The 22,299-nt window shown below is 48.2% G+C and overlaps 1 protein-coding gene across 1 annotated transcript in view; it reads left to right on the forward strand.

Moving 5' to 3' along the window:
- Nucleotides 1–19,723, forward strand: part of LOC309556406 (uncharacterized protein) — a gene marked incomplete at both ends in the record, with an annotated part of 142,833 nt that extends 123,110 nt beyond the window's left edge. The window contains 3 exons of the mRNA XM_082258869.1: nt 8,813–10,938; nt 19,021–19,094; nt 19,620–19,723. Of these exons, the coding sequence (XP_082114995.1) occupies nt 8,813–10,938; nt 19,021–19,094; nt 19,620–19,723 (2,304 nt within the window). The remainder of the gene's footprint in view (nt 1–8,812; nt 10,939–19,020; nt 19,095–19,619) is intronic.
- Nucleotides 19,724–22,299: the final 2,576 nt, after the last annotated feature.

Below are 22,299 nucleotides of genomic sequence, written 5' to 3' on the forward strand. Positions count from 1 at the left end.
TTGAATGAGGCCCCCTTAGTGGCTCGCCTCTCTAGTGTCGCGGTGCTTAACCGGCGACTGATATGGCTGAAGAGCTGGTCAGCTGACCAGTCCTCACGGAAAACAGTTGCTGATTTTCCATATGCTGGTTCTCGCCTTTTTGGCGAGGCGTTGGATGCCCTGGTGAAAGGCGTCATGGGGGGCAAGAGCACCTTGCTGCCCCAGAACCCGAAGAACAAGTCCTTTCGCAGCAAGCGGTGTTCTGCGCCTAGATCCAATCAGGGGTCCTTTCGTACCTTTCGGAACCAATCCAAGGGTAAGCCCTTCAAGGCCCAGGGCAGCCAGAAGAAGCCCTGGGAGGGCAAGCAGGAGTCAGGCAATGCCGGCTCGGCGGGTCAGTCCGACTCTGCATGAAGGGGCGCCCTCACCCGTTTAAGGGGTGGGGGGACGCTTGCGCGGTTTCCTCCGACCTTAGCTGCTCCAGATATCGGACAGGTGGGTTCAGGAAATCATTCGATCAGGATACGTGATCGATTTCCTTTCCCGGCCGGCGGGCAGATTCTTTCTCTCGAAGCTTCGCTTGCCTCCTCGGTGTCGGCAGGACCTGCATCAAGCGGTGTAAGACCTTGCTCAGGGGGTGATTGTCCCGGTACCTCATCGGGACAGGTTTCGGGGATTTTGTTCCAATCTGTTCGCGTCCTATTCCCTATATGGGAATCATTCTGGACTCTGCTCAGGCAAAGGTGTTCTTGCCGGAGGACAAGCTCCGGACCTTGCAGGACGAGCTCAGGTCCTCGTCACTCAGGACCTGTATGCGGGTCCTGGGGTTGATGGTTTCGGCCTTCGAGGCGATACCCTTTGCTTAGGTCCACACGCGGGCTCTCCAGACGGAGGTCCTGGGCAGGTGGGACAGACTACCTCAGTCCTTGGATCTGGGTGTCTCCTTGAGTCATCAGACCAGATTGGCTCTTCTGTGGTGGCTCCAGTCCCCGTCGGTGACGGAAGGCAAGTCCTTCCGTCCGTTGGTGTGGGCGGTGGTTACCACGGACGCCAGCCTGTCGGGCTGGGGTGGAGTCCTGGGCAACCTGTCTGCCCAGGGCACTTGGTCGGAGGAGGAGTCCTCCCTCCTGATAAATGTGCTGGACTTACGAGCGATCAAACTCTCTTCCAGTGGTCGGACCGTCTCCGGGGCCTACCTGTCCACGTACAGACGGACAATGCAACCGCGGTGGCTTACATCAACCACCAAGGGGGCACCAGGGGTGCTCGAGCGGCCCGAGAGGTGACCGACATTCTGTCTTGGGCCGAGACTCATGTCCCGGCGATCTCAGCTGTTCACATTCCGGGTGTGGTAAATTGGCAGGCCGACTATCTGAGCCGCCAGACCCTGGACCAGGGGGAATGGTCCCTACGCCTGGAGGTCTTTCAGAGGCTGTGTGCGAGGTGGGGATCCCCGGACGTGGATCTGTTCGCATCCCGGCTAAATCAAAAGGTGGAAAGGTTCGTGGCAAGACCGCGCGATCCGTTGGCGGACGCCTCGGATGCGTTGGTGGCCCCTTGGCATCAGTATCGTCTGATGTATGCCTTGCCTCCGATTCAGTTGATATCCCGGTTCCTCCACAGATTGGTCTCGGAACCGCACATGGTGATTCTGGTGGCTCCGGACTGGCCTCGCCGGTCCTGGTACGCCGACGTTGTTCACCTGGCAGTGGCGTCTGCCTCTGCGGGAAGATCTCCTGTCTCAAGGTCCGATCTTCCATCCTGCTTTACAGTTGCTGGCTTGAAGGGCCTGGCTGTTGAGACCCAGGTCTTGAGGGACAAGGGTCTCTCCCCTGAGGTTATCCCTACCCTAATCAAGGCTAGGAAATCCTCCTCTGGTAAGATCTATTACCGTTCCTGGAAAGCTTATTTCGCCTGGTGTGAGTCCAGGGGGTTCTCTCCTCGTTCTTACTCGGTCTCGAGAGTATTGGCTTTCCTCCAGTCTGGAGTGGATCAGCGCCTGGCGCTGACCACGATAAAGGGCCAGGTGTCTGCACTGGCGGTACCTCCATGGGACTTGAACTTGGTTCTGTCCGTGTTGCAGCGTGCTCCCTTTGAGAACATCCGGGAGATATTATTGCCTCTGCTGTTGAAAGGTTGCTTTTCTAGTGGTGATCACTTCGGCTCGCAGAGTGTCGGAGCTGGCGGCGTTGTCTTGCCGCTCCCCTTACTTGATAATTCACAAGGATAAGGTGGTTTTGCGACCACCCCCATCCTTCCTTCCCAAGGTGATTTCTGAGTTCCACCTTAATGAGGACATTGTCCTGCCTTCGCTTTGTACGAAGCCTAAACATCCAAAGGAGATTGCCTTACATTCCTTGGATGTTGTCAGGGCGATCGGGGTTTACCTGTCTACGGAATCCTTTCGGAAGATGGATTCCCTGTTTGTCCTTCCTGAGGGATCTCGGAAGGGCATGGCTGCGTCCGCAGCGACTATTGCCAAATGGATCAGACAGACCATTGAGCAGGCTTATGCTTTGATGGAACGGGTTCCGCCCTTCCCTGTTAAGGCGCACTCTACCAGGTCTTTGAGTGCATCCTGGGCCTATTGGCATCGGGCCTCGGTGGCCCAGGTGTGCAAGGCGGCGACTTGGTCGTCGGTGCACACCTTTTCCAAATTCTACAAAGTAGATGTTCTGGCATCAGCTGATGCTTCTTTTGGCCGCAAAGTTCTCTGTGCGGCAGTGCCATGATGGACCCTTGAATTTTTTTTTTTTTCTTGGTCCCTGGCTGTTGGCATTTGCTTTCCTGGGCTGTTGCTCCTGTTGAGCATTGTTTTTTTCTGTTGCCCAGTTGGTTCTCTTACGGTACATGTAAGATTCCTTTCTCTGATGTGGGTACTGCGTTGCCTTTTCTACAGTTGCGTCTCCCACCCCTCATGTCTATACTGCTTTGGGACATCCCAACAGTGATGACTTAGAGGAGGCGGCGACTGTCGGAGTACGTAAGAGAACTGAATTTTTGTAAAATCTCACCTGTAATATTCCTTTCTCTGAGTCCTCCGACAGTCGCCGCCCCCGCCCCTCTTTTGGGGTTCTTATTACCTACTGCTATGCTACCAAACTGAGGTGGGAGTGGTGATGCAGGGGGGGGGGGGTATTGACCAGATGGGACAGCCCCCATGGGTGTGTATATGCTAATGCCTTTTGTCTTTGGACTAAGTCTATATGCCTAGCTATTCCTGCGGTTGGGAAGACAATACCCAACAGTGATGACTTATACGAGGCGGCGACTGTTGGAGGACTCAGAGAAAGGAATTTTACAGGTAAGATTTTAGAAAAAATTCCATTATTCAACAACCACAATGGATGTAAACCTTGTAACAGTAGCAGTGACATCACCACTATGCTGCACAAAGCCTGGGCAGAGCTATGGGAGGGACCCAATAGACCCACTCACTACAGATTTCCTGAAGAAGAATACAGCAGGGGGCAGAGACAAGACCAGTAACCCTTCTCAAGGAAATAGAGCTGCAGTGTATAGCCTTTATTAGAGTAAGCTCCTGAACAGGGTCAGTTTCATGCTGAATTACTGCATGAATGTGGAAATAATACACAAACCAAGATTCAAGCAAGAATATACATGCTCATTGAATTTAAGAAATATTTGGTTATATTGCAGCTTGGCGCTAATGCAACTCTTGCTAAAATAAAACCATTTAATAATGTGCCCCTGAGAAAACGAAGACGGAATACTTGCCTGTCCTGCTGTTTTCAGTGTTGATCTCTGTATTAGTGAAGAGCGACCCCCCTCCTCCTCAGTTAAAGATTCTGCAGAACTTTGCCTCTGGTAGTGTTTATTTCCTGGCTCCACCATGCACCCTGTCCTTTCTACCATTGACCTCTAAGTCATTAGAGTATAGTGTGTAGGGACTGGCAGACACAACAGAGGACCACAAATCCAACACTCCCAGGAGTATCAGATGCTGCAGAAAGTTAAGCAGGTGTTTTTTTACTTCTAGATAGGCAGCAGTAGGTAGAAGAGGTGAGCATTCAATGCCATCCTTGCAGGGGGCACATTTTTTCCTAATTGTACATTATACAGAGGAGTTATTACTGTGTTTTGATGCTACCTTGAGGTGAATAGACACTGGCGATAAAAGGCTGAAATCCCAGGCATAACCCATCCCAGCTCCACTAAGCCTCAGTTTTTTTTTGATAGTGTTGGAAGGTGGACAGATGTTCTTCCCTGTGTTTCTCGGAAGTTTTTTGCTCGGCTCTGTTCTCAATTCTCCTGGCCTTTTCCTTACTCCCTGATAGGATAGAGGAGAACTTTAGCTAAACTGTTCACTACAGCCGAGGACTGCACATGTATCCATAATGAAGCCCAGGGATGGCCTGTAATGTGTGGCAGTCGGAAATGGATCCTGCACTCAGCGATTTTAGGTATACCTGGACGTCTTTGCTGGCAGCTTTGCTAAAAAGGCCCAGGGTAGTGATTCCCCTGGAGCTGAGGTTGACTCCCTGAGGGCCCTGCGAGGCATGCCAGCCGTAGTTAGCAAAGACTCGGCCTGCTTGCTCTGCAGCTGCAATGAGGGCCTCTGTGTATAGTGGAGCATGTGGCAGTTCCCTCTGTTTCTCAATGCATTGGGACTTCTGGACTTTTTTTTGGTGTTGTGGGGCTACAGCAGAGGTGGCAGAACTGCAGGGGGAAGGTCCAGTGCATCTGCATTGTTTTATTCCATCTAAGCCTGAGCCTATTCTTTGTGGGAGATTGGATATCAATACTCTGAGAGACAGCCAGGTACAGTACTTTTTCCTCCAGTCCAGTATAGTAGCCCTGTCGGTTCGCAAAGGCACTGAAAATACTGGGGGAAGTTTTCAAGCTTCCAGGGGTCACTGGCAGATAGGTTTTTGGCTTATGCCTACAGATGCCCTCCTGGGGGGGGGTCACAGGCCCATTTTAACCTCAGCAAGCCGATACCTCACACAGGCACAAAGGTGGCTTGAAACAAGATATGGATGTTCTCACTAATCCCTTAATCAGGGATTATCCCATACGTAGTTATCCTGTAGTGCAGGGGTGTCAAACTCCATTTCATCGTGGGCCGCATCAGCATTATGGTTGCCCTCAAAGGGCCGGTTATATCTGTAGGATTAGATGTCCAGAGCACCCCATGTCCTGGGGAGGCAAAGACAAGTCTTTCTACAGCTGCACAGAGGCGTGCAGGATCTGGCAAAGGAGTTCTGTCCTCTCTGCTGTCGACTACAGAGACAAGCTGGGGGCAGATACAAGGGGGGTGCCGCAGCTGCAGGAGAGGTGCGAGGGCCACATGGAATGGCCTGGGGGGCCGCATTCGGCCCGCGGGCCTTGTGTTTGACACCTGTGCTGTAGTGGATTCCCAAAGGCTCATCCTGGTTCTGAATTCCTGTACTTTTTATCTAGTAGTTTCACGGTTTCAGGGGCCTAATGCTCAGGGGCAGACTGGCAACTTTCAGCCCAGGGGGCAAGTACAAACAAGAGGCACACGGTGCAGGGACTAAGCCCCCCTATCACTCTCTCTCTCTCTCTCTTCCCGGCCTCCTTCTGACCCCCATTCCAGGCTGAAGCTCCGCTCCAGGTACTCTCTACTCACCGGCCGAATCTGGTTTCCCCACCTGACCAGCAGGGGCGGTTGGGGGAAGCGGGGACAGTTCGGTCAGGGCTGGCTGGAGGAGGAGAGTCTCCAGTGGGGCATGGAACCGGCCTCTGCTCGGACATAGCTTACACCATCCATGCTGGGGGGGGGTGGGCAGCACTCTGTCCCTGTCTTAATCCCATCCTCAGTAGGTCAGCGGTGGGGACTTCTTACTTCTCATCACCAGGAATCCTTTAGGCATGTCTGTGGCAGAAGCAGTGCAGCCTTTTTATGGGGCATCAGTGGCCCGGGTGGCCATTGCCCCCCTGGCCCAGTCCTCCCCTGCTGATGCTCAACTTCATTGTTTCCAGGGACGAATTCAGTTTTTGGACTGTGATCGTATCTCATGCATCTTCTGGGCTCAGGTTTTCTTTCACACAGAAGACCATGGTGGGTTTCAGATTCTGCCAAAATTCCCAAGTCTTTTCCAGTGAACCCCTCACCCTGATGTATGGTGAATGGGCTAATCCAGAGAAGTGGTTTTTACAACTGAAAGGTTTTCCTCACCACTCTTTGAGGAGGAATTCTACAAAACTTCTTTCTCAGGCAGTTGACTCAGTGATTTTATACTCGCAACCCTGGCAGTCCTGGTGCATGGGGTCCTGGTCCTAAAGGAAGCCACAAATAAGAGCTTGGAAGCCCTCTTTAGGAATACTTCTTTGAAAGGAGCAACTCTGCAGCCTACTGTGAAAGTCTGCCAAGCTCTTAAAGTCTGGGTATAGCATATGCTTCATTCGAAAGAATCCGACCCAAGAGATCCTGCCATTTGGCAGCTCCTGGAATACTTTCCTAGAGCCTTGAATTTCTGATTGGCTGCTTTGGAAGAGAGCCTTGAATTTCTCATTGGATGCTTTGGAAGACTCCAAAGGGCAGCTTTCATGGGTGGGCACGATGTCAGTCCACATTGGAAGAATCCTTTGGCTCAAGTGTTGGTTGGCAGAACTCTTCTGTAAGAATCAGATGGGCTACCCATTCAGGGCGAACACTTGTTAAAGCAATCCTTCCAGAAGGTGATGGTGGGTACATGGTGGAGGCGCATGGTCTTACCTCCAAAGATGGTGAAGGTGACAAGTCAGAAACCAGTGACTCCTTTGGAATCCAAGAAGAGCTCCTTTCTATAAGCAATCAGGCTGGGCCCAAAGCAAAAGCCCTCACCCAGTTCTGTAAGAACTGGATCCCCATATCCACTGGTTCGGCAGGTAAAAACTGCAGTGAAGGAACGCCCCCACTCATGAAGGGGGAGCATCAATTGGCCTCTGTAGTTTCCTTGCCTCAGGAAGTCTGACAGGCGGCGTCTACTACGTGGTGTCCAGAGGCTACTGGCTGGTATTTGCTGCCATTTGTGCTCAGAAGTGTCTTCGTATCCCACCACCTATGCAGCCATAGAAAGACGGCTGTCCCAAGGGGCCATTGCAGCTGTGTTGGCAGAAATCTCACGAGCGATTCAGAAACATCAAATGTCCAGCAGACGATGCTTAGAGAAGGTAAGCAGTGAACCTTCAGAAATTGGCCTTGGTTCTGATATGACTGGATTACTAAGCCACTGTACAGGCAAAGGTGCTGCTTTTGCAGCAGAAATGACTGTCTCTTCAAGCCCAGGTAGAGTCCCGTTTGAAAGTAGCTTGTTTTGGACCTACATTCAGGTACTGGGGAAAAATAGTAGCTGCCTTTTGATGCGATCCCCTGTGCCCAGTTTCACTCTGAAGCTGTGCAGCTCACTAGCCTGTTGCTATGGGACAAATGTCTGGAGTCTTTGGCTATTCCATTGCATCTGCTTTCCAAATGAAGTGGAAGGTCTTGATGGCAGCCTTTGGGCTGCGGAGTTGTTCTGGAGAACCTCTCGGTTCAGAGTACATGTTCGTCAGGCATAAAAGTTGCCAATAAAAACTGCAGGCAATTTGGCTAGCTGTCCGATATTGGTCTGTCTACCTTTTGGGGGCTTCCTGTTGGTGTTCAGTCAGAAAATGCCAGGGAGGGGAGCAGCAGACCTCAGGAAGTGCAGACCTTGTCTTAACCAGAATTTCACATTCCGACCCTGTCTTAACCAGAACTTCACATTCCAACCCTCTCTATCATGCACATTCCTGGCTTGGAAAGTGGGTAGACCATTTTCTCAGCCATCAGGAGCTAAATCTGGAAAAATGGGCTCTTCAGCGGCAAAGTACCTCTTTACCATTTAGGGCCCATTCCACTACAAGTGCCAGTGCTACCTAGGCTGTTCAGCATTAAGCTTCCTTTGTTCAAGATTGTAAGGCTGCTACCTTTTCTTCCCTTCACGCGTTTAGGGCCCTGTTCACACCTGAGCGTTTTTCAGCTCGTAAAACGCTCATCTCTGAAGTCTCAAAACGCCCATTAAGCAAAATCCCATTAATTTCAAAGGCACCAGCTCACATCTAAGCATTTTGTTGCCTGATGCAAAATGCCTGAAGCTCAAAGTACATGAGCTTCTTTTTTGGCGCATTACAAGCGTTTTTGTTAGATGTCGAAGGCTGCCTGCAAAAAAAACGCCGCAAAGAAGCCCAAAAAACACCTGAAAACGATATGCTCAGGTGTGAATAGAGCCTTACTGCTACCAGGCAGGTTCTTACTACTCCGCTGATACCAGTATGGGGGGAGAAGGCTTGCCAGGTGGCTTTGTTTTTTGGGTTTTGGGCATGTGGGCCCTGTTGCTGTGGTGTCCATCCATCATGTTCAGTGCTTTGGGACAATCCAAGTAGTATGAATATGAACTCCTCTGTGTCCTATGATGTATGATTAAGAAATAGGATTTTGGTTTACCTTGGATTGTAATTCTATTCTTGGATTACATCACAGGACACAGACATCCCTAACCTTTTGTTTGTGTTCCTCATTGCTACAAAACTGAAGCTTGGTAGAGCTGGGAGGGATTATGCCTGGGTGGATATTTTTGCCTTTTTTTTTTTTTTTTTTTTTGGCCAGTGTCCATGCACCTAAAGATGGCAGCATAAAAGGGGTAGTCCTGAATGCTCTCTTCTGTGTCCTGTTATTTTACAGGTAAACCAGACATTCTAATTGTACAGTTTATTTTGGCGACTGAATCCCTAAACCCCTTCTATGGGAAGTCTACTAAGCTTCCTTTTGCCTTTTTTAGGTCGTGTTTGAAAACTATCAAATGTAGCTTTACAGTTCTTATCTTTTTTTTTTTTTGTTTTGCAGCCTGTGCTCCAGATTTCAGAATTCCAGTGTAACGCTTTGCTTTGCATGAATGGTCATCTGTCCTCGAAGTGTAAACCTGATGCAGATATTGCACCAAAAGACGTTGATTCAAAGGTTAAAACCACTGACCCCGCTACAGCTGTAAAATGCAGGACAGGTGACATTCGTGCTTTGGATGGAGGGAAGACAGTTGAAAGCCTTGACTTTGAAAAAAGGGGTTCAGAAGCAGATAACCATTCCTTTGCAGAGAGTTCCAAATTACAAGACAAAAAAGGAAAAGACAAGTCTGGTAAGGAATGTGTCAAAGATACCAAGAAAGTTTCCACTCAGAAAAAGGAGAAAGAGGGAAAAGAAAATACTAAAGCGAAAGATCAGGAAAAAATAAAGGACGCTAAAACTGTGAAACACACCAAAAAGGACAAAATAAAAGAGCCAGAAAATGGAGACTTGTCTAGAAGTAACAAGAAGCACACAGAGGACAAGATATCTACTAATGATGTGGTGGGAGCAGTAAAGAGCACTTACAGCAACAAAGATAAACCCCAAAAGGAAAATAGACACAAAGACCATGAGAAGGAGCAGACTCCCAAAAGCCACGATAAGAAAAAGATACATACAGACCATGAGAAGGAAAAGAGGCACAGAGACCGTGAGATGGAAAAGAAGCACAAAGACAATGAGAAGGAAAAGAGGCACAAAGACAATGAGAAGGAAAAGAGGCACAAAGACAGTGAGAAGGAAAAGAGGCACAAAGACCATGAGCAGGAAAAGGGGCACAATGATCAATGGAAGGAAAAGACGCATGATGAGCAGGAAAAGATGCCCAATGATTATGAGCAAGAAAAGAGGCCCAATGATTACGAGCAGGAAAAGATGCATAATGATTATAATCAGGAAAAGATGTATAATTGTGATCAGGAAAAAATGCACTTTGAACATGAGCAGGAAAAGATGCACTTTGAACATGAGCAGGAAAAGAATTATAGCAACCATGAGCAGGGAAAGACTCATAGCGACCATGAGCAGGGAAAGATGCATAGCGACCATGAGCAGGGAAAGACGAATAGCGACCATGAGCAGGGAAAGACGCAGAGCGACCATGAGCAGGAAAAGACGCAGAGCGACCATGAGCAGGGAAAGACGCAGAGCGACCACGAGCAGGGAAAGGCACAGAGCGACCACGAGCAGGGAAAGGCGCAGATCGACCACGAGCAGGGAAAGGCGCAGAGCGACCACGAGCAGGAAAAGGCGCAGAGCGACCACGAGCAGGAAAAGGCACAGAGCGACCACGAGCAGGAAAAGGCGCACAAGGACCAAGCGAAGGAAAAGGCTCACAAGGACCACACGAAGGAAAAGGCGCACAAGGACCACACGAAGGAAAAGGCGCACAAGGACCACACGAAGGAAAAGGCGCACAAGGACCACACGAAGGAAAAGGCGCACAAGGACCACTCTAGGTCTAAAGAGGGAGAGAGAAATGCAGGTAAAGACAAATCAAAGAATCATTCTAAAAAAGAGAAAGTTGAGTTCCAGATAAAGGAAGAAAAGGCAGACTCTCAAATACCAGTTAAAGAACCAGTAAAGGATGTGAAGGGGGTCTTTGGAAAGAGAATGCTGGTTGATCTGGATTTATTTCAAGATGCACAAAGTGAAGAGAAGAAACCGAAAACCAAAGACAGCACTAAAGTTAAGTTGAAAGAAAAGAACCGCAGCAAAGAGGAAAAAGGAGGAAAGAAAGGTGACGACAAAAAGAACATTGAAAAGGTCAAAGAAGAATCCAAAAGTGTAAAGAGGGAACGAGAAGATGATGACATGGAATCTGATGGTGATCAAAAGAAAAGGAGGCCTAGCCCCAAGAGTGGAGACATGTCTGTGGAAGTCAAACAGGAGGATGAAGAGTACTTCAAAAAGGAAAAAGAAGCCACTGTGAAAAAGAGGAAGAACGAGGAGGAATGGGGGACAAAGACCAAGCGGAGCAAAACTGAGGAAGGGAAGACCAAAAAGCAAAGCAAAGCGAAAGGAGGAGAGGTGAAGAACACAAAAATCAAGGTTGAAGGAGCAGTGGTAAAGACCAAGAAGAGTAAAGAGGAGAAACAGAAAGAGGAGGATGCAGCCAAATGGAAGTGGTAAGTGTATGTCTAATGTCCCAACCTGCAAGAAGTGCTCAGTAAGTAGCAGAGCACTGTAAATCCTATGCTTCAGTTTTTGTTTTTACAGCAGAAGGGATTGTGTCACTATGGCACCTTCTTTGTCTGGAGACTAGAGAGAGGCTCTCTATATTGCTCTATATATTAAATTTTTCATTGCAGCAGTAGACCACTGCTATAAATTACTGATTTGTGGCATGCAGAGCTACATGGGGGAAAAAAGGGGCTGGATCAGGTCTCCATTGATCAGATCCAGACACCCCCCCCCCCCCCCCCAATGAAGGAAATTAGTTAAAATGTAAAAATATCAAATCTGAATTGGTTGGAGCCATTGGAAAAAAAAACATCTTTTAATTCCCAGGTCCCAGCAAATACTTAGGATGCTCAAGTTGGCTTCTGCTTTTACAGTCTATAAAGCTCTTATGACAAAGGGCCCAATACAAACAATAAGTTAATCCCATGAGGAGGTGCAGATGTATGGGAATGTGTTTTTTTTTTTTGTAGGTTTATACTTTGGTGGTTGCAGCATCTGTCCCCCGGTATAAATGGTTTTTCTTGTGCCATGTTTCAATTTGATTTCTTGCTGCCTTGATACATTCGTATGAATGAATGGACTTCTCTTAAGTGTCCAAACCTCCTGGGGGACTTTTTTTGCCAGGGAATTTTTCCTTATTAAAGGCTATCATACAGCAGCAGCTGTGGATATTTTTTTCCCCCGTCAATAGATCCAAACCCACATCGGCCGGTTGTAGCAATTATCTGTGTATATGTTTTGTCTTGTCTTTGTTTAATATCAATGCACATAGTATTGATTATCCATGATACCTGCATGTCTATGTATTGATTGGTACATTATTTTAAAGCATGATTATTAAATACACTGAATCATTCATTTGTCTCTCTGTCTATTTAGTGATCTGGCTATTTAACCCCTTTTTTCCCCACGACCTTGTGGGACATTTTTTGCATGTATCGGTTTGGTTAGGCTGATCCACGTTAGTGGAGGCATTGTAGAGAAAGTATTCCTGTGTTTCAACACAAACCCCCCCCCCTTTTTTTTTTTTTTTTTGAATTTTCATATCTGTCCCCCGATGCCTCTACACTGAGAAACAAGCAAGTGAACACTGCCGATCGCTCTGTTCTGACAGCTCTCCGCTTTGCCCCCTTCCCCGCTCACTGGAGCACTGGGCTGTGGGGGGCGGGAGCGGCCGGTTCACATTCTCAGCGGCTCCCTGAGAGGCTGAGTTGAGTGTCAGTCCACTGGACTGACACTCTGTGCCTGGACACGGTGCCTGGACTTTTCTGTGACGTCCACAAAGAGCGCACTTCATACCGCTCTCTGCTGAAAACCGGTCACAGGAGTGCAGAACAAACTGAACTCCTGTGATCCATAGGAGATGTACAGCCAAACAAGCTGTGGCTGTACATCTACTTTAATGAGGGCTACACCTAGTGATCCTGATTGATGTAGAAGAGTGCTGGCAATTAATAATCCACTAAAGATTGCCAGATGTATACCTTTCTATATTTTGAAGAAATTTGTAATTAGGCTGGGATGTGGGAAATACAGCAAAAAAAAAAAAAAAAACGGACCCAATACATGTCAAGCATAGGGAACTTTATACAACTCAGAGCCACTTGAAGGACCTTGCGCCCAAAGCTGTTACCAGAAGAGGAAGAAATGTCCACCTGGAAAATGTGAACTGAAGACTCCATGGTGAGAACTGAGAAAAGGAGCCCTGATACAGTGAACCTTGACTGGAAAGGGAGAAACCTAATAATTAAACCAGAACCTTGACAGAACTACTGTCTGAAAAATGGTGTAACTATAAGCAGTGTCTCCTTTCCAGAGCCCATCCAGGGTGGCAGAATCGGTCTTGCAGAAAGAAAGAAGTGTCCTCCGAGGTTGACTTGAACATCCCAAAACACATCCAATCTCCTTTACTTGGACTGGAGCTGGCTATAGACGAAAGGACAGTGCCATGATTAAGGTGACAGGCAGAGGCCACCTTAGGAAGAAAGGTCTAAGCTTTAAAACTCTCTTGTCTCTAGAACCAAAAAAGAGTTCCTTGCAGGATAAAACTGCCACTTCAGACACTCGTCTTGCCAAGGTCATAACAACAAGGCAAACAAGCTTGCAAGTCAGCAGAGAGGATTGCTTCTAACATATTTGAACAGTGGCTGCTGAAGTATTGAAAGCATCAGGTTAAAATCCAACAGCGATGGAGGGGATTTGACCGGGGGAGCCGCATGGAGACCCCCTTGCACAAATTTCCTAAACAGAGATTGGGAAGCCAACTACTGTATTTGAAAAAAAAATAATGCAAGAGCAGAGATCTGGCCCTTTATGGTACTAAGGGCCAAACAATGGTCCTGACTCAACTGCAGGAAAGAAAGGATCCATCTCATGGACAGGTTCTTGGGGTTGATGCCTCTTGATTCACACCAAGCAAAAAGTACGCCTTCCATGTCTGTTGTTAACCGTTGCAGGAAGTGGAATTGGCTTTAGATTGCATTGTGATCACGCTGTTGGAGATGCCCCATCTCTTCGAACCTCGACTTCAACAGTCATGCAATTAAAGGGATTGTAAAGTCAGATTTTTTTTTTTTTTTAATCTTAATGCATTCTATACATTAAGATAACAAGCCTTCTGTGTGCAGCAGCCCCCCCCCCCCCCCCGTAATACTTACCTGAGCCCTATCTCTATCCAGCGATGTCAACGAGTGCCTCAGCCATCCGGGACTCTCTCTCCTGATTGGCTAAGACACAGCAGCAGTGCCTCCTGCTGCTGTCATTCAAACTCGGCCATACAGGAGAGAGAGAAGGCGGGGCCGAACGACAGCTCCGCGTCTGAATGAACACATGGAGCTGCAGCTCGATTCGGGTGCCCCCATAGCTAGCTGCTTGCTGTGGGGGCACTCAACTGGAGGGGATGGGTCAGGAGCTCCAGCCAGAGACCCGAGAAGAGGAGGATCTGGGCTGCCCTGTGCAAAACCACTGACCACTGCACAGAGGAGGTAAGTATATTTTTGTTAATTTAATAGAAAAAAAAAAAGACTTTACCATCACTTTAAAGCAAGTGGCCGAGGAGCAGGCTGGTAAATTGATCCTTGGGAAAACCCATCCACACAGTCTGGCAGAGCTTGAAGAATTCTTAGGTCCGTTCTTAGGTCAGTGTACTGCAGTCTCCTTGGCCAGCCAGGGCAATGAGAACCACCAGGAAGCCCTCCTCCTTGATCATGCAAAGCATTTGAGGAAGTAGCTTCAGGAGAGGAAAGTTAGATTGGAGTGCGCTAATCCCATGGAGCCAGTAGTAGATTTACTGCCTTCACCAGTGGGACCCTGGACCTGGGTAGAAACTTATCCAGTTTGACAGCCAAGAGGTTTCACATCTGGTCCCCCCCCCCCACCAGTGACACAGATCTTAGAATGCCGGTCCTGCAAAGACCTCTCTCCCAGGTCCGACTGCTGCAGGCTGAGAAAATCAGCCTGCCTGTTGTCCATGCTAGGTATGTTCACAGCTGACAACTAAAACCTGATGTTCTGCCCAAGACCGGGTTCAGTCTACACTTTTGCCACATAAAGACCGCTTGTTCCTGATCATTGCCGCTTTGCTATTGGGGAGATGAGATTCCATTGAAGACTTAGTCCCCTGCACCCACAGTGCCCCTCAGCTCATCAGGCTTTTGCTCACCCTCAGGATCTTCTAAAACGCATTGTGGAATGATTTCCCTGAGGCAAGAGCAGGATTCCGAAGCCCCCAGGGCAAGGGATAGCCTGATCTCCTGGATTGGGGAGTAGGCAATAACATGGTCTGGCAAATGCCCAGGACCAGCCACATATATTTCAAGTAATGATTTGGAGTCAGCAACAGGTTGAAGGTTCAGGATCCAACCAGTGCAGTATCTGAATGGTCTGGAATACATTGTCCTCCAAAGCTGTGCAGATTATTCTCTAGTGAGGAGTTTGTTTAGGTAACCTACAATCCAGAGACCTCGAAAGTGATAAAGGGTCAACACTGAAGATAGTTCCTTGTTAAACACTCAAGGTGCAGAGAACAGGCTGAATAGAAGGGCCATGAACTTGTAGTACAGAGGTCCCACTGCAAAGTGAAATGGAATTTGTGGACATGAATGTAAGTGTTTAAGGTTTAAAGGCCCAGAATAGGATAGGAGTGCACTAAGGAAAATTTCCAGGTGCTTGGAAGCCAAAAGATTGAAGGTGAAAAAGGGTAGCGGGAAGGGAACAAAACTTGAGCTTGTAACCTTTTAACACCACCTCTTGTACCCAAGTATGGACCATACAGGACTTGCAATAGTCTGTAAAGACCAGTAAATGCCCCCCCCCCCCCCCCGCTTTGAAAAGCAAGGGCTTGCCATGCAGAGGAAGGCATGTCTATGGGCTTCTCACATCTGGATTGAAAGGTCTTGTGGGCGAAAGGCGAACCAAACTTGGTGGGAGGCTCTCGATGTGGGCACATTCAGTGAAATAGATGCTTCTGAGAAGTAGCGTACGGACTTGTGAATTATTTTTCTCCCGAGAAGGCAAGTGCCCTTTTCACAGTAGAAACCTTAATAGAACACTACATTAACCTGAGAAATAAACACTGTACAAATGAGTTCTGCAATACTTCAGCCTCAGAGTCCTGTGCAAGTGGACTGACAGAAGACCAATGCAAGAGACTTTGACAAGCCATAACAGCTAATAACCAAAGACATCTGGTCCACGAAATTGAATTTTGGGTTACATCGGCTAATCACGTTTAAGGGATTTGACCCATTCAGGACATCTACAAGAATAGGGAGCACCTTGTTAGGGCAAAAGATTGCCAGATCTACCGCCAGAATGGACCACTTTATGACAGACTCCTAATTAAGAGGGTATGGACCAACACAAAATTCAAACTTCTTAAAATACTTAAAATGAAGAGATGTTTGTGGCCTGAAAAAGATGTGTAGGGATGGTTTTTGAGGCCTTAAATAACTAATACCCAGGGCTAGAGACAGCACTGCTTGCTGGAAGTGGCAGTTTTTTTCTAGTTTTAGGGTGTGCACCTCATCTATAAAGTTTCAAATGGTCTTTCAATTAGGAAGCGATAGCGGAAGTCTGCAACTCCTCAGGAGAAAGCTCATTGACCTGTTTGGTGGACGGTGTGTCAGGGACACTTGGTACTGCTGTTCTGGAATTGGACATGTTTTAGCCGCAAGTGTGGTAGACAATGTGTAGACTCAAGGAAGGTGGCTATGCTTCAAGTACTCAAAGAATCTGGTTAACTGTCAGACAATGTTTAAGACCAGGGGGTTGAACAGATGAGGGATCAAAGCTCCATGTAGTTCTGGTAGCAGGAGCCGCAGTAGGGAGATGCTTCCTTGATGAATTGAGTCTTCAGAGACGGAACAAGCATGCAGGCAATGCTAACCACTCTCAACCTCAAAAGCTCTCTGCAGCTATCATACTTGTAATCAATCTGGAAATCACTTAAGCTAGGCTCAGTACCTGAGGGTTACTTCCAAACTCATTCCATGATGTCTGATCCATAAGGGTCAAGTGGAGATGAATCTTGACTTAAGAGAAAAATGGATTAAAGTGGTTTCAGTATAAAAGCTGATCTCTGGGAATAGACCAAAATGTACCCTTGCATCTCACTGAAAATTTACGTTTGATAAACATATGAAAACCCACAATTCAGTATCTCAAAAATTAGAATATTACCAATAAGACCAATAAAAAAATTAATACAGAAATGTTGCATTACAGAAAGAAATGTACAGTAAAGTATGCACTTAATACTTGGTTGGGGCTCCATTTGCATGAACTAATGCATCAATGCGGCGTGGCATGGAGGCGGTCAGCCTGTGCCCCTGCTGAGGTGTTATGAAAGCCCAGGCTTCTTTGATCATGTGACCAGGTATTGGTAGTTTTGGCAGTGTGGGCAGGTGCAAAGTCCTGCTGGAAAATGAAATCAGAATCTCCATAAAACTGGTCAGCAGATGGTAGCATGAAGTGCTCTAGAATTTCCTATTGGTTCATATTCTGCTTCCTTTTCTCCCCGTTGGTCCCTCTCAATTCTTACTTCACCATTTTAATGCCTACATCATCTCCTCCTAATTAGCTTTGTCCTGCTTCTTTCACCTCTCGATTAGCCCTATTGTCAGTGCTATAAATTTGCCATCCTTTGGACGGCGGGGCCTCAAACGCATTGTGGTCCGCCCTCTTCTTTGCCTGTGGGGTTTGTCCCTTGTTGCCTTCCATAGTGGAGTCCGTGAGCTGGAGGTGACGCCGCCGCCGGCCCCCTTTACACTCCAGGCAACGGGACGTGCGCCAGAGCATGCAATCTCTACTGGCGTGCTGCTCCATCTGTCAGGGAAGCTGGTTCACGCTGGTGGCTCTCCTTAGTGCATCCCTGTGGGCCCAGTGTATCCACGGCTTCCCTCCAGTCCATCCTGTTGCCTGTTCACGATCTTCTGCGGGAACAGTATACATGACAGCAACTCTATGTACCACCAGCAAGTCTCCTTGATGCAAGTGATGATTCAATAAAAGTATTGCTAATTTTTCCTACACTGACCTGTCGCCCTTTTTTCTTGTTTGGCTTTGAGGGATTTCATACCTCTATTAGGAGCTGCCAGTCTTTTTTTACATTCTGCTCCTTTACCATACCATCTGCTGCCTTTTTCCATACTGGCCCTTTCAATTAGCTTCATCTACTCGTTTCCCAGCTGACCATGGACTGTTATTGATTTATGCTTTCTTTGTTGGTCACATTCTGTTTTAAATGTACCATCAGATGCCAGTGAGCGCTAACTCACTTTTTTAGTTAGTGGTTTGTTTTGTAAGCTTTATGGAGATGCTGGTTTCATTTTCCAGCAGGACTTGGCACCTTCCCACACTGCCAAAAGTACCAATACCTGGTCACATGATCATGGTATCACTGTGCTTGATTGGCCAGCAAACTCGCCTGACCTAAACCCTATAGAGAATCTGTGGGGTATTGTCAAGAGGAAGATTAGACACCTGACTCAACAATGCAGACAAGCTGAAGGCCACTATCAAAGCAACCTGGGCTTCCAAAACACCTCAGCAGTGCCACAGGCTGATCGCCTCCATGCCACGCCACGTTGATGCAGTAATTCATGCAAAAGGAGCTCTAACCAAGTATTGAATGCATACTATACTGTACATGGCCATACTTTTCACTAAGCCAACATTTCTGTACTAAAAATCCTTTCTCTAATCGTCTTTCAGGACAGCCACCTTAGAGAGACCTTGGCTCCTCCCTTCTTAGGAAACACTACCCCATCCAAAGGGATTTAAACCCCTTTTAAGCCGTTGCCCTTCAGTTGGGGGGTTTCCTCCGGTGGGGAGACATCGCCAGGAACCTCGGGCTGAACGGCCAGGGGGCCGAGGCTGTTTTCTAAGAAAGGAGAGGCTAAGATCTCTAATGGTGGCTCTAGGGGTAGGGACCCCTTTACCTTTTTTCATGCTGCCAAAAAATGTCACCCAGCTCCTTAGTGGGGGCTTGAAGCTGTGGGGGTCTGCTCTTCGTGCTCGGGGAGAGCGCTGCGGAGGTGCTTCCAGCCTCCCGCATCCTGTGGCCAGCAATGGAGCTCCAGCTGGACCGGATGACTGAGGATGTAATTTCTGGCGGAGGTGGGCATTTCCGCTGACATCCTCGGCTTCCGGTTCCGGGTCTCAGTATTGAAGAGCAGACAGGATGATGGACTGGTGCAGCCGAAAGCTGGGGGACAGCAAAACAGGCACACAGGCAGACCACTCCTAGGAGATGCCAGAGGCACAGGTCTCAGGGACTGCTCCAGGGGAAGCCAGCATCAGCCATCTTAAGGCAAGAGAACCATGGTGTTCCCTTACTTCCACTACTAGCTTCATGGTGTACTCTTCCCCCCCCCCCCCCGGTGGGGGGGTGTTTTAAAGTGGTGGTTCTGGGACCCTGGTGAGGTCGGTCCTAGGTACACTACTGAGGGGGCATGCTGTGCTCATTAGTGCTGGGGGGGGGGGCAGTATGGGTGCTTAGCTGTGTCCTTTTCTCCTATGTGTTACAGGGTAAGGCCTCCAGACAAGTCAAAATCGCCACATAGCTCCAAGAAAAGATGGCCATCATACAAAGCTACTATAGGTAAATCCTGGTATAAGGCACTGTGTAAAGAATGCGAACTAGCTACATCTGATAAGTAGCTTTCCAGCACTTTCCAGTCATTAAAGGATTTAATTACAAATCTACAATTTCCACAGCCCCAGCACCCCCTTAGCACAGCAAGAGATTGCTCCACACTCACCAGTGATATACTCAACAAGTCTAGGAACACGGTGGGGTACTAATAAACAAGGTGAAGTGTGATAGTACACCTTCAGGCTCCCAAGGGAGTCAGAAGCAGAAGGGGTGGATGGTGAGTCCACTAAAGCCTCTAGGTACAAATTAACCCTTGAAGAGGTGGAGGATCTTTTGGGAGCAATCCACACCATCTTAGGGATTCATGAAGAGAAGAAATCTCTCTCTTCACGATTAAATGTACCAGGGCGTAGGTGAACAAAAAAGAAGGGTCTTCCTGGTACATGAAGTCCTAGTGGAAGCGGTTAAGAAATGGCAAGATCCAGAGAGAGCCTCTCGTTTCTTGAGCTCTTAAAAGATTTCCCTTTGCAGAAGAAGATGCATTAGCTTGGAACAAATCACTGAAGGTGGACGCAGCCTTCTCTCAGGTTTCAAGGCAGACAGACTTAGCCTTCAAGGAAGTGGGCTCTCTCTGACCCCAAGGATAAAATGGATGGATTCTCTCCTTTAAAAAGACCTGGGAGTCCTCATTAGGGAATGTTAAACCCGCCACTTCGATGATGGTAGTGGCCCGCAAGCTAGAGTACTGGCTAACCCAGATTAAAACACACATTGAGGCTGGCACCTCGAAGGAGATGATTGTTGTCCTTCTCCACGCCTTCTACGGGGTGTTGGTTTATTTTGCAGATGCGTCAGCTGAATCTGTACGCATGTCCGCCAGATCTTCAGCCCTAGCCAATTCAGCAAGGAGGGCAGTTTGGCTTAAGATCTGGCAGGGCTCGAATGGGTCCAAGGCCAAACTTTGTGGTATTCCCTTTTCAGGGGACCACCTGTTCGGACCAGGCCTGGAAACTTCTGGATCGAACAGTGGACAAGAAAAAATTATTTCCTGTTAGGCGCAGATGGGAGGGGGGGATTTTTCGCCCTCCTGAACAGCCCAATAAAACCCAATGACAAAGTGACCATGGTGGGGGGGAAGACTGGGGATCTTCCTCCTGCAGTAGGGAGCAGTCACCTCCAATCAGTTAATTTTGGGGATCATAAGGGTTTATCTTTTGGAATTTTCACCCCCCCCCCCCCTCCATGCAGCATGTTCATCACCAATTTACCAAGATGCAGGGAAAAAGTGTCGGCCTTACTTTCCTTCCTGAAAGAACTGGAGATCTCAGAGGGTCGTGGTGAAGGTACCACCAAAAGTTAGGCGGGGGATTTTATTCCAACGTTTTTGTCGTACGGAAACCTTCAGACAAGTACAGACTTATTCTGAACCTAAAATCCTTAAATCCCGGTTCACACTATTGCGATGCGGAAACACTGCGAAATCTACTGCGTGTTCCCGCATCGCATCCACAGCACAGGCAGTTTACACTGCCATATGCGATACGCTGGGGGTGTCAATTCAAGGTTAACACCCCCAGATCAGATTGCATATCGCAGTGTGATCTGACAGTTCGCACAGGAATCAGATCGCACTGGTGTGAACCACCATGCGATCCGATTCTGCTGCGGAACCAAAAAAAGGGTCCTGTGTGAGTTCACTGTGATTGCGGTGTGAATTCAGCCATACAAACTGTATGGCTGAATTCGCACCGCACAGACATCGCATGTGATTTTAGGAGCAGTGCGCTCTGAATCACATGCAATGTCTGCCATCGGGAAAGTTTGAATCGGCATTAAACGCCTCAATTGTGTAAAAAGATTCAGGATGGATTCAATCTTTTCTAGAGGGGCTATCCTTCCTCCAGACTGCTTCATGGCCTCAATAGACCTGAAAGACTCCTACCTGCATATTCCCATATCGGAAGGGTGTCAAATGTTCCTCCGGTTTTCCAGAACAACAGAAGAGGGCACGATACACCTCCAAATTCAGGCCCCCTTCCTTTTGTTTTTGCTCTCCCCAACCCCCCCGCATTTTCACCAAGGTCATGACGGAATCCTCTGCTTGTTTGTGGCTTAGAGGCTTTTCGGTCATTGCCTACCTGGAGGATCTGCTCTTGTTTGCCCTGTCTCAGGAGCAGCTGTCCAGGAGTGACCTTCTGACAACAAGACGTTTCCTAGAGAGCCTGGGGTGGCTCCTGAATCTGGAAAAATCAAATCGGGTACCTGTGCAAAAGGTCACCTTTTTGAGCTATGAAATAGATACCACACTTCAAAAGGTTCTTCCCTTAGAAAAAAGTCAGAAGATAGACCGACTCATGGGCCTTTTACAAAGCAATCAACCTGTATCAGTAAGGCAAGCCATGTCTGCACTGGGGTCGCGAACGCCCGCAATCCCAGCGGTACAGTGGACATGTCTCCACTTTTGCCCTCTGCAACTGTTCATCCTAGAGGTATGGGCCTGCACTCAGGGTTCCCTGGATTTCTTAGTGCACGTACCAATGCGTATAAAAAGATCCCTCTGGTGGTGGAGAAAGATCTCAAACCTTTTTTGATCTCGCCTGGGTCCCACCAGTGTCCAGAATCGTCACGCAATCGGACGCCACGCAATCGGACGCCACACAATCGGACGCAAGTAGGACCGGGTGGGGCGCACACCTGGTTTCCAAACTGGTGCAGGGGTCCTCAAAGTGATCTTCAAATTGGAGAGAGCTGAGAGCAGTCAAACTGGCTTTCAGAGCTTTCCTGGTAGAACTACAGGGACACAATGTACAGGTCCGCTCAGGCAATTCTGCAGTAGTTGCTTATGTCAACCGACAAGGGGGAACAAAAAGCAAGTCTCCGTGGGTTCTGGCAGAAATAATTCTTCGGTGGGCCGAAGCTCAAGTACTTTCCCTATCGGCGGTTCACCTAAAGGGAGAATTGAACCATTTGCCCGATTTTCTGAGCAGAAAAACTTTGAGAAGGCGACTGGATTTTCAATCAGGATGTCCTCAGGTTGATCACTCAGAGATGGGGGGTGCCGTGCGTGGATCTGTTTGCCTCTCAGCAAAAAACAAAAACACGGCTCTACTTCTTTTTGAACAAGGGGGATGGGGCACGGAGTTGGACGCACTCTCAGAGTTGGCATTTCTACAAATGCTATGCCTGTTCTGACATAGTTTCAGGAGGACAC

Source organism: Pelophylax lessonae (genome assembly GCF_965119305.1).
Source record: "Pelophylax lessonae genome assembly, chromosome: 5".
NCBI classification, from domain to species: Eukaryota; Metazoa; Chordata; class Amphibia; order Anura; family Ranidae; genus Pelophylax; species Pelophylax lessonae.